Source organism: Notothenia rossii (assembly GCF_949606895.1).
Source record: "Notothenia rossii genome assembly, chromosome: 8".
Taxonomy (NCBI): domain Eukaryota; kingdom Metazoa; phylum Chordata; class Actinopteri; order Perciformes; family Nototheniidae; genus Notothenia; species Notothenia rossii.
In genome coordinates this window covers 17,574,267-17,588,718 of record NC_136906.1, presented here as the reverse complement: position 1 = coordinate 17,588,718, position 14,452 = coordinate 17,574,267, and the positions used below count along the sequence as shown (strand labels likewise).

The 14,452-nt window shown below is 45.9% G+C and overlaps 1 protein-coding gene and 1 long non-coding RNA gene across 10 annotated transcripts in view; one reads left to right on the top strand and one right to left on the bottom strand.

Moving 5' to 3' along the window:
• Window positions 1-14,452, bottom strand: part of LOC307015142 — a 59,412-nt gene that overhangs the window by 5,567 nt on the left and 39,393 nt on the right. The window lies entirely within an intron of this gene.
• Window positions 1-14,452, top strand: part of bahcc1a (BAH domain and coiled-coil containing 1a) — a 60,862-nt gene that overhangs the window by 38,900 nt on the left and 7,510 nt on the right. For 7 of the 9 annotated variants that reach the window (XM_079643560.1, XM_079643559.1, XM_079643564.1 and 4 more), the window contains 16 exons: window positions 337-492; window positions 1,708-1,994; window positions 2,357-2,702; window positions 3,533-4,459; window positions 5,844-6,013; window positions 6,119-6,255; window positions 6,460-6,573; window positions 9,238-9,352; window positions 9,653-9,887; window positions 10,011-10,196; window positions 11,254-11,427; window positions 11,562-11,845; window positions 11,991-12,068; window positions 12,542-12,671; window positions 12,769-12,883; window positions 13,459-13,534. In XM_079643560.1, the coding sequence (XP_079499686.1) occupies window positions 337-492; window positions 1,708-1,994; window positions 2,357-2,702; window positions 3,533-4,459; window positions 5,844-6,013; window positions 6,119-6,255; window positions 6,460-6,573; window positions 9,238-9,352; window positions 9,653-9,887; window positions 10,011-10,196; window positions 11,254-11,427; window positions 11,562-11,845; window positions 11,991-12,068; window positions 12,542-12,671; window positions 12,769-12,883; window positions 13,459-13,534 (3,530 nt within the window). The remainder of the gene's footprint in view (window positions 1-336; window positions 493-1,707; window positions 1,995-2,356; window positions 2,703-3,532; window positions 4,460-5,843; window positions 6,014-6,118; window positions 6,256-6,459; window positions 6,574-9,237; window positions 9,353-9,652; window positions 9,888-10,010; window positions 10,197-11,253; window positions 11,428-11,561; window positions 11,846-11,990; window positions 12,069-12,541; window positions 12,672-12,768; window positions 12,884-13,458; window positions 13,535-14,452) is intronic. The other 2 variants (XM_079643565.1, XM_079643566.1) reach the window with 2 other exon arrangements.

Sequence of the window (14,452 nt, the reverse complement as noted above, 5' to 3'; positions counted from 1 at the left end):
TTATGGAAGAGTTAAAAAACAAAGGTGATTATACGCTCTGATGACCTACAGGTCAATTATTCTTGCTCAGCAGAACATTTTGAGTTGGCTTTAGTGTCTGCAGAGCTATGTGTCTTTTGAAAGTGGTGCATAATACAGCTGCTGAAATATAACATTACCTGAAGAGAGAAAATATTTAAATCTAAACACGTTTTCAATTGTTCACGGTCAGGATTAGAATTGATTTTATAATGAAGTTATTATGATTGGTAGTTGGTCGTTGTATATTTGTAACACTGATTTACCCACTATGTGGTGGATATATACATCTAACCTGACATGCTTTCTATAAACCAGGAATAGGTCATTCAGCACTGCACCAGAATCTACCCCCAGGTTTCTCTACAGCCATGTCAGGCCCTCTGCAGCCAGTCCTGCCTCTGCCTCAGGACCCCTCTGCCCAGCTGGTGGTCCTGCCCTCTGAGCCTTCCAACCATGCAACGCATCACCTGGGTATGCATAACTTTGCTTTCTCCTCTGTATACCCAAGCTTACTTTTGAAAAAACTTTTAATGTCTATTCATGTACCGCCTCGCACATGAACGTTAACATTAACAGAATTGTTGGTAGTTCATCAGCAGTCTTCACAAGATCCCTCCCTGTGAAGACTGCTGATGAACTTCCCTTTAAGGGGCCCATTCAGAGAGACACACACACACACACACACCACAATTCAAACATTTCCTGCGCACCACCTGCTCGGCCCAGCAGGAATAGGGCTTTCATTGGTTTAGAGTACTCATCCAGAGCAACCCCACACACATTCACAAACTGAGTACCACGTCACAGAAAGGGGAAGAGTGAAAGTGCGGGAAAGATTCAGTGAGCGGGCTGTGACATATAATTAGCTCACAATCCTGGATAGTAAGTTTCCCTTTGTGCTCACCAGGAGTTTTAGCCAAGAGGGGCAGTGCCTCCACAAAACCTATCTATGGTATTTTTGGTGTGTCTTTGAGAAAAGGAGTAAGGGACGAGTCAAAGGTGAACAGGTTCTTGGGGTTACTTCAGTGTAGACCTACTTCTTCGGAAATTGGACCTCTGTCATAGACACCCACACCAAGCTGTATTGGTCCTTGAAGCCACAACATGAATAGGTTGTCTACACAGACATGGGAACTGAGTTTCCTGCGGGGCCCTTTCACAGACTCTTTTCAGCTAATGTTGCTGGACAGGTCAGAGTTTTGGATGGAAAGTCCACACTGAATGCTCCGGTGAGACAAACATTTCCAGTCCAGTATTTTGACCTCTGATCAAACTACAGCCAACCGCATCTGTTCACATTTCATCATTGTCATGACTTTTTTTTTTCGCCATTCCAGCAAATTCTCAAGACAGTCCTTAAGAGACAGCTTTCTGTTTAGAGCGGGGGAGAGTGTGGGATTGCTGCTGCCTGGGGAGATGTTGTTCTGCGAAGTCAAAAATGTTTTTTCTGAACACATTTGTGGTTGCTATAAAATGTGAATACAATGATTTTTAAATGATCCATAATGATTTCACTGTCTTACAAATGGGTGTGTAGGAGGTAGATAATGACAGGATAAGGATATGAATATCACAATGTTGTGTTGAATCCAAAGGAAAAAGGTTGCCTAAGTGTGTATGCACGTGCGTGTCTTTTTGTCCTAAGGTAGCCCCCTCCGTTACAATCCTCCTCCTTTTTCTCATTAGATGTGATGGAGCAGCCAGGGCTGTGGCCCCCTGTGTATGGCGCCCGGGGCCCACCCTCCCACATGCAGCATCCTGCTGTGTACTCCAGATCCCAGTTTCTACGGCAACAGGAGCTGTACGCTCTCCAACAGCACCAACAGCTCCAGCATCAGCATCAACATCAGCACCAGATCCACCAGTCGCAGCAACCACAACCACAGTCTCAAACCCAGCAGCAGCAGCAGCAGCAGCAGCATGGGGCTGCGCATGGCATCGACATCCAACATCATGCCACTCAAAACTCACAGGTGATTATAAGTCAAAGAATGCAGGAAACATTGCAATTGCAGTATATTTGTATCTATATATACACACATGTAAAAGATAACAAGTCTCAAGCAGAGTGAGTGAGTCAGCCTCACTCTCTCACATGACTACAGCCTATTTTTAACTCACCTAAAATGGTTTGGGATTTGCTGACTTTGTAACAGGGATTGAGTAAATCAATGAATATAGGCAGCAGAGCAAGTAGCTTTAAATGTCAATATTGCAAGCAATTGGTAATTACAGTGCCAAAATATGAATTGTTATGAATTGTTTTAGATCTTCTAGATTTGTAGGGCCTTTCAGTAATTGTGAAAATGAAAATATTTTTTTTCAAATGCCATAGATGCAAAAAGGGCCGGATGAGCCCTCTGTGGAACTACAGGAACTCATTTCAGAACCCAGAACGTCCAAACCTGCCAAGCCCTACACTTATAACGCACCTCGGAGGAACACCCCTCCCCCCGGGGCCTGTGTCACTCACCTGTCCCCTTGTTGCCAATCCCCTTCACTTCGGCCACATCCCAGAAGCACTCCCTCTACACCCTGCCCTGCTCCCAGCCCTGCCGCAGCGGCCCCTCACTCGCCTGCCATCAGCCCTGCCCCACACCAGATACCCAAGGGGGCCGAATCCCAGGAAAAGCGAGGAGAGGGACAGCCCCCTCAGGACTACCCACAGTGTCTGGAGCCTGGTGAGAATAAGCAAGCATATGTATATGCAAATAAAAATGTGGCTAAAAGTTTTCAAGCTGCCTCTCATGGACTGCATGCAATTGCTTCATTAAAAGCCATCAAATAACATGGCGTTTGTATTTAATTTGAGATTTAAAACTAAATATGGCAGACACAGAAGGAGAAAAAGAATTGTAGGGAATTTGTATTACTTTGTAAATTATACCCAGTGGTAATTGGAATCGCTACTGTCTTAAATGATCCTTTTTCTCTGCTGGTGTTGTGGTAATATGTGTGGTTGGCTCTGTTGGCAAACTCCTGATTGACTGAACAGCTCAAAGCTACAGAAAATGGCTGCTTGCTGAGCTGGGGCTTTTCACTACCGTTACTTCGGTAATGACTGAGAAACACCTCCATAGCAGCCCTCACCTCTCCTGTACCCCCTCCCCCCCCCGGCCCCGCACTCTCTTCATCATCATTAATGCCTGCCTAACGGCCGCCGCACGCCTGAGGAATTGTGTCAGGTGCTCTGATAAACCAAAGCCTGGCACACTTCAAAAAACCCACTCACACAACATTGCATGTGGTCCTCTACCCCTTCTTACTGCTGGGAGATTAAGGCAGAATGCATTTCCTTTTTCTGGTTTTCATCGCCTCAAAAGGTAGCCAGGGGACTAATCTTAGAGAGGCCCTGATGTGAAAGGACTTTTGATTTGCATACAATTTTCATCAGCCAAATATCATTTAGGAAATAATGTCACAGAGATATTTTGGTGAGAGTTATATCAGAAATGTTTCTCTTATATTGACAATTAATGATTTAATTATCTATATTTCCTTCTCTCTATAGACTTGCCCCGTGGATACACCTACCCTGCAATTTCCATGGGCTACAGGAGCGGGCCCTCCCCCCAGGATGTTCGACTCGCTGAGCCAGCTGATCTGGAATCAGTTCAAGTGGAGCCTGCTGAGCATACTCCCGAGTCTCTCTCCAGTCTGGGGGAGGAGCTAGACTGCCAAGTGGTTGTCAGGCCCCTCCCAGGGCCACTCCCATCGGAGGAAGTGCAGAATGCGGAGGAGGAAAGAGTTGTTGATAGAGTTCTGGGACAGCGGGAGGAGGAAGACGTAGCAGCGGTGAGAACATCCAACTATGTGCCTGGAGAGAAGGAGGTGGAGGAGCAGGGGCCCGCTGAGGAAGAAGTGCAGGTTTGCCCCCCTGCTAAGAGCCCAGTGTGCGAGGCTGCTTTGTTTCCAATGCCGCTTTCAACAGAGGAGCCTGAACGGCCAGAAGTTGTCGTCACCTTTGAAGATGACGATGCAGTGGTTATTCAGGAGGGCCAGGTCAACAGGACCAGAGAGAAGGAGCCAGAGCTGCCCACCATCATCGAGCTTGACCCTGCTTCCCCTGCAGCTCCCGGGCCTCAGTCCTCGACCATTGAGGCAGCAGAGGACAGCGACCAGGAACAGAAGAGCAAGATGACCCCTGATGACACCACACTGGATTTTGTGTCTCTTTCCCCTGCCTCAGTTATTGCCCCGAGCCCGAACCAGGAACCTGTCGCAGCGCCCACAAAACCTCTGGTCCCCTGCTACTGGAGTCTGGAGTTGCTGATTGCGGCTGCCTTCTGCACAGACGTACCTCCATTCCCCTTGTATCCTCATAGCACCCCGTCAGTTGTCCCCTCAAAGCCCAACCCCCACCACGGTATGGAGCTCCTGAGTGAGCTGGCAGATCTGGAGCTACAACAGCAAAAGCGCACCAGTGGAAAAAGCCAGGGTGAGGGACAGTGTGTCTTCCTTAACTCACGTAACACACATCAACATGCACACATAAACACAATCCTATCAGCACAATGCACCTCATTCCCGTAGTTTACCCTCATTCTCCTCTGCGTCCACTGAGACAAACTCCAACTCCCCCCCCCAGGCCTAGCCTCCGTCGCTCTGCGCTCCCTCCCAGATACTCCTCTCTTCCTGCTGGTCTTGAAAGCCTCTGGTGGATTGCAACATCTCCCCAGAGAAGATGTCTGCATGCCTGCTTGCCGTTTCTCTTCTTTGGTGTGTTAAAAGGCACTTTTATTTTCTAAAAGGCTGTTCTAACGATGCACAGGCCTCAGGAGAGGCAGTAGAAGCAGGAGGACAGGGCTGAACAACTACTGAGGGGTGCACACCTCCTTTTTCTCGCTCCCTCTCTTTCCCTTCCAGCTTTCCTCAGGGAGCTGTCTCTCTGTCTCTCCATCCCGCCACTGTTTGATCCACACAAGTGCACAAACGCACACACAAAATTGCAAATACGCACATTAAAAAGAGAGAGACATACCAATTGGCTTCCCTCTCTCTCCCCTACACATCTTACTGAAAGTTAGTGTGTAATCACAAAAGCAGTCGATGTTTTCAGCACCCTGGAGCATTGCCTGGCTAATTAGACCCCATTGTTTTAAAGTGCCTTTAAAAGCTTCCTTGTTTTTCAAAGCACCATGTGTTTTTTGTATTCATGCAAAAGAATGTTTTGTGTTTACCACAGCATCCTAATGCATTCAACTGCTCCCAAAAGAGGGTTCTATAAAAAGGGTATCATCAACTGATACCAGAGTCACTGATGTTGTCTTTGTGATGCGATAGTGTTGACAGCTCAACGAAGTGGCACATGTCAAGTCACAACAGTAGGCTTTACCAAAACAAGCACTAAAACAAGTGGAAAGGATGAGTATTTTTATTTATAGATGGAAAGATTCTCGATATACTGTTACTCCACAAACAAAATGTCATATTCTTTCTTTGTCACAACACTTCAACTCCTCATATTCAGCCTTTATCTTAGTCCATAATGGCAGTCCAGTCAGTTCCATAGGTGGATAGGAATATACAGGAAGAGCTTGGCCCAGATGGTCTTTGACATAGTACCATCTGGTTACTCCACATTGATTTAACCTCTCAAACAATATGCCCCTGGTTCCTCATCCTGGTTTATTGCACAATTTCTTTCTTTCTCACCATTTATCCGCCATATCACAAGCGACATCTTTAATGCCAAATGTGTACTGACTTTTTTTACTAGCTTCTTTAGGCACATTTTAAGGCTTTGTTCAAATATCTCTTCTTAAAATCAAGCATGGATTGACACAATATGACCCAAACAATAATTGTTGTTCCCGTTACAGAAGATGAGCTGCTGATGTTTGACCTCCAGAGCCTTGCTACCCTGGCCACTGCCCGTGCTCTGGAGATGGGCTCTGAGGAAGGCAGTACTTGTGGTTCAGGGCGACACTTCCCCGCCCGCAGGATCCTCAATTTACGTAGAAAATGCAGCTGGACACCTCGCAATGAACCAGTAAGATCCCGGTGTTAATGCCTTGAATCGGGATGCCCCTATCAAGTTGAAATGTCTTTGATTTTAGGATGTTTTTAATATAACCATAAATGATGTGCCCCTCAGGTGTGCCCGGCCAAAGGTAGCATGGAAACAATAGACGGTCCTGAACTTGCAATGCGTGTGAAGTTGGCTGAGCTACAGCGGCGCTACAAAGAGAAGCAAAAGGAGCTGGCCAAACTTCAGAGGAAGCACGATCATCAGTGAGTGTGGCTCTATCCTCCTTACTAATGCCCGCCCTTTGCATTCAGAGATTTCAAAAGTAATCCAAACAACTGTCCTCAAGTATCAGATGATGCCTTTTCTTAATTATTTGCTGCGCCATCATTTTTTGAGTTAAGATATGTTTTTGTATCCCAGACTTTGTTTCTCTTTTCCTCACTGTTTAAATCTGTGTTTGCAAGCAGGAAAGAGGAAACACCCCGAAGCCCAGCCAGACGGGGACCTGGACGGCCAAGGAAGCGGAAACCTACCCTCACCTCAGGTCCAGTGTCCTCATCCGAGGGCCAAAGAAAAGTCAAGTAAGTATCACATGCCCATCTACGCTGGCTGGCTATAATCCAATCTTGCCTGAAAAACCCCTCATTATCTCTGGCGTACAGGGACCGCCTCTCATTGGAATACACAGGAAATGGGAGAACACACAGCTGAACCATTCAAGGAAGTCCCCCATTTCTAGTCTAACCAACACAGGAGTTAATTGTATTACAGCAGAGGTGTCATTCGTGGGTTTATCTGCTAGTACATAATGTTTATATGTGCTTGATATATGGACTACACATACCTAGACTGCTCACAAGTCTCATTAGGCTTCTACCCAGCTAATCTTCAACCTATGTGGCATGACTGTAGAGAGCATGTTGAGCTTAGCTAGGCAGGGGGGGGGGGGCTCAGTGACAGGCAGAGGATGTAATTAGAGTACTGTGAATTCTCCTGTAATCTTTCTCAGCAGCAGGAATGTGACACACACCACTGCCATAACCGCCCCGCGGGGTCACCAGGGGTCCAAAGGATAACATGATGGTCAGACAGTCCAGGCACTCAGTGATAAGCTGACATTTAGAGCTCTAATACTATGTATGTGCGCGTATAAGGAAAAAAACAATTAGTGGAATACGGTGAGCAGAGCAACGAAAGACGGATAAAGCCATACTGATTGCAAGGATGATATTCCAGGAAAAAGGACCCTGCTATTTCTCAAAATTGGTTGATGAAGTTTTAGCTATTTAAAAAAAAAAGGGGTGTTAGTGCTATTTGTCGGATGTGATAAACCAAAAGGTTCTAGGGGATAAAGGTTTCCTGTGCGGCTTCAATTAGCCTTGTCATCAGGGGTTTGAAAGGCTTAGAGCACTAAATGTCACCTCGCAGCATTCCCTCTCTTTCTCCATCTTCCCCCTCCTCTTTCTTTGCTGTGGTTTCTGGGCAACAGTCCACCATGTTCCCAGCTGCCCCTTTGCGGTGTCACCTCCACTCTCCTTCCATCCATATACCCCTGCCCCCTCGCCAGGCCAGCACTGATCCGAGTACAGACACTGATGCTGGGTGACAATGACACCAAAATGAAAGGGTAAGGGGCCAGGGCCCTGCAGCAAAGTACAGTGGAGGGAGAGGGGGGGGGGGGGCGACAGGGGGTTTGTGTGGTGTTTTGCAGACCACAATACAGTAAGCCGCAGCAGAGGCACCTTTTTTTGAGGCAGCCAGGCTGTTCACCCTTTTGTTGATGTGTGTGTACAATGCAGAGGAGAATGACATGACACATCTGAACAAGAGAGAGGCAGACAGGGGACTGATTAGCCCCATGTTGCTTACACGGCAGGGTTATGTAAAAGCATGTACTGCACATGCCACTCATGCCGCTACAAGATACTGATGTTTGGGTGCTGTGACGGAGGGCAGTGGGTCAGTTGGTAACAGCCCACCCGTTAAGCGTCTCCCGACTTATTTTGCTTGAACCACAGGAAGTGTGTGTGTGTTTTAGTGAGCGATAACTCCAAACCCTCCCTGCTCGCACATTCTTTGCATCTGCAGGATTATATATGGATGCAACTGTGTGCTCATAGGCATTAATGCAGGGATTGTTTGTTTTTGTGGGTGCCTGTTACTCCTGTGTGGTAGAGCCCTGGCGTCCTTTGTGGGGCTGCTTTGATTGGGGGGAAAGCTGGAAAGAACTGCTGCTATCCAGCAAACCCTGATAATCAATTCTGTTTAATTAGTCACTGTACGCTCAGCCCCCCACCGAGGGGAGGGACTCTGTCATATTGTGTTTGTCAGCAGTGGAAGGCAAGCCGTGGCGGGATCTGCCTCACAGACAACTCACACTTCACTGACGCCTCTGACGCTCTCCCGCCCTTCAGTGGGCAGACAGTCCCACTGCCCGACAAACGCCTGCATTTTGTTATAGATGCACGCTGACACACACTTTTGATTTGAAACAAAATTGAGTTTAAATTCGTTGTTCAGGTAAACACTTAAGCACACATTTGGTTCCAAACAATGTGCAGTTACAGAATTGTATAAATATGCAACAAAGAACAAACATGAAATGTTAAATGCGCTTTATTTATCTGCTTCACATTTAAACCCTGCCTACTCGGTAAATGTGACTGATTTCTTCGGCTGCACACACACTAGGAGAGGGGGAGTTAATCTTTTGTTTGAGCATGGCCTGGCTCACGTCGGTGTGGTCTATGGGCAGGCTTCCAGAGGGAAAATTCAAGGGCATTTGGAGTGGTTGGCCTGTGATGCTGCTCAGCGTAGGGGAAAGAGTGTGCCACAGTGATATGAAAATGCAACTGGAGAGCTATGATATTCACTGAGAACAATAGAGCCGCATACAAATGCAATGCCTTCCAACAATTCAGCGCATCTTTCAAAGCAATGCAGTGCTTCACAAGCTGCACAGACCCTCCCCAGATGAAGCGTTAAGGCTTCTTATGCCACACTGCCCTCGAACAATCCCAGGTTCCTTGTTAGATCACAATTTCTTCAAGTGTATGGTTCAGACACCGGGCTCTCCATGTCCTTTTTTGTCATGCTGTTCATCAGACAGAGAAAGGAGACTTATTAGATCCCAGAGAGAGGCGACTCAACTCTGTTTCCCCCTGTGATGTCCTACCCCCTCTTTTTCTTTCAAACCACCACCGTTCTTTTTCTAATGAATGCTTCTCCCTTGTTTTGACTGGCAGGTCGATTGGGGCGGGGCTTGCCCTGTCGCCTGAGGACCTAGGAGGGGGCGGAGACAGCCAGAGAAGGAAGAAGAGGCTGTCCAGTCAAGGCTTTGAGCGCCTCAGCAGCACACAGGTCAGAATCCCCTTGTCCTCCTCCGTTTTGCCCTTTATGCAACATGAAATTAAAGAGACCACTCTTTGTTTCTTTGCTTTTGATATATTCTTTTGTTGCACACTATTCCTAATTAGTTGCTACACTCAGGAGTCAAATCCTCTGCTCTCGGTCTTAATATCTCTTTCATTGGAGCTTCTACTGTTCCTTTTTCTTCCCTGTGTGGGAACAAATGAGAGCCTTCTCCCTCTGACGTTCTGATGCTTTTGCAGCTGCTGTGACCAGGAGTGTAACTGGCTTTCTCATCTCTCTCTGTTGCAGCAGATAAAAGCACAGGGCTGCAGAAAAAGCAGTATTCACAGCATTCTCAGCTCCAAGCTGGCCGATGATGTGACTCAGCTCAAACAGAAAGCCCAGGGTAAAAAAATTCTCTCAGGGACGGGCTCTAGGGACAAGGAGGTTTCGCCTTGCAACTCCAACCCCAAGCATGGACACAGAAGCCAGGGCTCAAGCAAACCTGAGTTCAGGCGAGAGTCTGGGGGACAAAGTGACACAGGTAGATGCTGCCAGACAATAGTAATGATTGTACCTCATACCGTTTGGTTTTAATATGCAGAGTGCAGTGTTTTAATTTCATTCTTAACCTAGATATGTAATTGGTTTTTGCAATTTCTTTCAGCAGCCAGTGTGGACAGTGGCCCCCAAGATATCTGGTCTGGACTAGTGCACGGTGGACGTAAAAAGGGGTCCACCACCCCGACACAGGGCTCCTCCCGTCCCAGAGCAAGGAATCTCCGTGGCCAGAGGCAGGAGGCAATGGAAGAGGGGGAGAGCTCCCCTGCAGAAAGTGACTCCTCTGATCAAGGTGAGGCAGAGACGACTGAGAGCTACTTATGAGACAAATACTGTGATGGTAAATGTAACTAACCATAGCAAATGAATAAAACATTGTCCTCTTATAGCCACAAATACTGGGTGGGTTTCCTGTTCTTGACCATTTTTGGTGGCAAGTTTAACTGTGCGCACGCACACACACACACACACACACACACACACACACACACACACACACACACACACACACACACACACACACACACACACACACACACACACACACACACACACACACACACACACACACACACACACACACACACACACACACACACACACACACACACACACACACACACACACACACACACACACACACACACACACACACACACACACACACACACACACACACACAGACAATTGAAGGGAATTGAGGACCTCTGATCGGCTAGTTATGGATGTGTAGAATAGAACAAATGAAAAAAGAAATGCTACCCTAAAATATATAAGCAATGGCTGCAGTGCTTAAAGGACATTTGACAAGTTCAAAATAAAGCAACAACTGCTAAGATACAGTTTTTATTACAGACACATTGGGAAAAAAACACCCTATAAAATCCAGCAGGCCTTTTGTCAATTTGTTAATCCCTTTGAAGGCAACACGAGTTGATTAAATAGGTGTTGATAAATGTTTTGTAACGGACGGGGGTTTGGTGGACATTCGACACCTCAGCGATCGCCTTGTTTGCTGTTCTGGGCTAGATGTGCGGCCACAGCTGTGGACATTTGCCTGTAAGATGCTTTGACAGCCCTAGAGACTAGCAGCATGAGTCAAAGAGCTGCTTGAAAACATGCACATTAGCTCTGTGACATGTGGGTTCACATCATAAAATAGCACTGAGGGGAAAACACTTCATACATCATTCCTATGAAGAGTTAAGAGAGGATATTGAATTCTAATGAAGTGCCAGTGAATACTCGCTGGTAATGACGTAAAGAGATGGATTTGAGAAGCCATGTTAGTTTATAAAACCGGCTTCATAGTAGAATCCTAATGCTGTATTGTTTACTGTCTCCATTAGACGATGAAGAAGAGGAAGGCAGTTATGATACTGACCATGCTCAAGACTACAGGATCCAACACCCCAGAGAGGTCACCTCTAGCTCCTGCATGACAGGTCCGAGTCCATCATCTGTTGTAAAACTAGAGGCCAACCAGAAAGCCAGGAACAAAAAACAAAGACAGGAGCTTTACGGTAAGACTGTCCTTTGAAACTGATTCATGAGTCAACAAAGCTGCCCCGCATCTTCGTGGGAAGCGTCTGTTCCGTGTTTCTCCCGCTAGCTTTTAGGCTTCGTCTAAATCTGTTTCTCTAATTGAACTTCACAGGATCCCAGAGTCTGTCTGGAGCAGAAGGCGAAGTCAAAATAAGGAAGAAGACGCCTCGTAGGATAGGCCTGTCCCCTGCAGTCAAAAACCGGCATGAAGACCATCGGCCTGAAGGGGTCAGAAAGCCATGTGGGCCCAGGTCTAAGGAGCCTCGGTGGGGCAGCCTCGGGACCAGAGGCAACCGCTACCGGAGGGGCATGGGCCTGGCCACCTTCACCACCACCAGTGAGAGGCTAAAGAGGGCGACCCGCAAAAGCACAATGTTGAGAGGAGCCATCAACAAGGTCAATAGAAAGCATTTGGATATATAAATGTTACATCATAAACATCTACTCAAAATGACTTTAATGGTATAACAATTCTGCACATAAATTACTGGGACTATAGTGGTGATATTTAACAATTCACCTTGTCCATTCTCATTAACAGAGAAGAAATTGCTGGTCGGTTGGGGCAACATCTTCACAGACTGAAGACAGCAACGGACGAATAACCAAGGAGCAAAAGGTACTAGAACCGGAGAATACTAAAAGCACTCAATCCTCACTCAACAAGGAACAAGCAAACCACCAAACAGAATCCTATTCTCAAAAAGTCCTTCCTACATTCTATTAACAATTCTGGTGATGTCTTACTGTCCCAGTTTTCTCACCCTGAGGATGGTTACTGTAGAACTATTAAAAGTACATCGCACATAGCCCAACCTCCCGCTGAGTAATCTTAGGGGAGAAAAGGATAGGAGAAGAGATGTGAGAAGGGGGGGGCGGCTCACACTTTTCGCTGTGACAGTGTAAAAAAAGGCTACTGATAGGAAATAGTACAGGCGCTGTGAAGCCCCCTGTGGTTAATTGCTACTTTGAGTACCATGCTAAACAATTTATTCTTCTTTTTCCTATCACACTATCCATTGCCACTTTTATTTTGTATCCATTCCTAAATCCATTTATTCTTCTGTGCGTCCCTTCTGTTGTACTTTACAGCCAAAGGGGCGAGCAGTGAGTCTGCTGCTGGAGAGCTTTGCGGCCGATGAGGGCTTTCAGATGGATGGCAGCAGCTTCTCAGAAGAAGAGGAGGACAGCAGCTTCTCTTACAGCAAGAAATGCCCAGAAGGCAAGAGATTACACAGGATATCTTGCAACAGTGTTTGAAGCTAGTTTCAGTGATGTGGTGAATTATTAAATGCAATGTTTGCCTTTTGCTTATACAGTTCCCAACTGTGTCCTGACCAAAGAGCTCTTGACTGATGGACTGAAGGTGCTGATCTGCAAAGAGGATGAGCTACTATACGCTGCAAGGATCCACACACTGGATCTCCCGGACATGTAAGCACACATTTGAAGTTCAAGTGAGAAAGCAGGGTTTTAACACACATCTTAAATCATATTCGTCTATTCATTTAAGGAGGTTGTTGAGGTTGTAATCACAATAATTATATTATTAAAGGGGCAGTTTATGTCAAAGTCAAAATAATAATATTACTTATTGTGCTATATATCAATCTGGAAGGTTTCGATGTGAGTTGGCAAGTGTTGGAGATATTGGCAATACAAACATCTGCCTTTTCTTGAATATAATGAAACCATACTGCAGTCAGGCCTACAAGGTGTAATGGGTAAGGCTCTTTAAGGATAAAGGAAAGAGGAATTTAGCATGATGGGACTAGAAGTGTCCACCAGTGTCCAAGTTAGCCTATTTTGTATCCATCTTAATGTCATTCCTTAGCTTAAAAACGCCATCCATACCTAACTGAGTGTTTATTTGGTTCTCCTGGCTCAGGCAGCAGAAAGATGTTTTAACAACAGCTGAGTGGGAGTCACATATGACATGTGAGCAAGGCAAGCATAATACAAGCATCTGAAAATATATTTTTCTCTCTCTGTTGTGCTTTATTCTCTAGCTTTAGCATTGTTATCTACGGTGAAAGAGGAAACCGCCCAAGAATCTATTCATTGGAGCAGCTGCTACAGGAAGTTGTAAGTTCACCCTGCTGCACAAAACACTCTTTGTTACAGGAAAAACCATCACTTGTTTGGTCTTCTTGGTCACTCAACACTTCTATTTCTCCTAAACATCCTTCTCAACCGCCACAATCCTTCATAGCCTTTCAGCCTCTCGGTCTGGTCCTTTAGTTTTCAGTCTTTAAACCTCCCTTGACACTCTCTCAGGGTCATTGATGGAATTAAAACCCTTGAAATGCATATGAACATTATGTGAGACAGGATCTTTGGGTTTGTGAGTCTGTGTGGGTGAGATAATCCTACAAAACACCTGGATCCACTCCCATTTGAAATGAAATAACTTAACATCTCATTGCTGCTTGAGTAAAATAGTTGTTTACTTTAGAGTAGGGGTGGCTAACCAGTCAGAGGTTAAGAGCCACATTTTTTCTATGTTACTGCAAAGAGCCACATCAAACAGTCACTGATACCGCTTGTTTCAGTTTTTTGTTTTCCGGAGACAAGATTTCAACCACGTCACTGATGCATTTTTGTGGCATTGGGATATATTTTTTTTTAAATCCTCTAAAATGAAAGCGTTTAGTTTATTTAATAAAAGAGCACATGTTCAATGTGAAAAGTGACAGTAGTTATAGATTATTTGCAATTTGGTGCTATATATATTTAAAAAAAATGTTTTATATATACACCTTCAATTTCAGGGGGGGCGCGGGGCTCCGTTGGCGGGGCGCAGCGCCCCTCCAAGACAATGGTAGGGGAAACACTGGATAATGTTTAATCAACGATAGGTTTTCCCCCCTTCAAAGGTGATTGGTTTACTGCATCGCAGGTATTATTGTGATTGGCTCTTGGGCCACATCAAAATTAGACGCGCTGTCATCCTCTCATACTGACACCTGACACCACACATACACACGTAGGGAGATCCGGGAC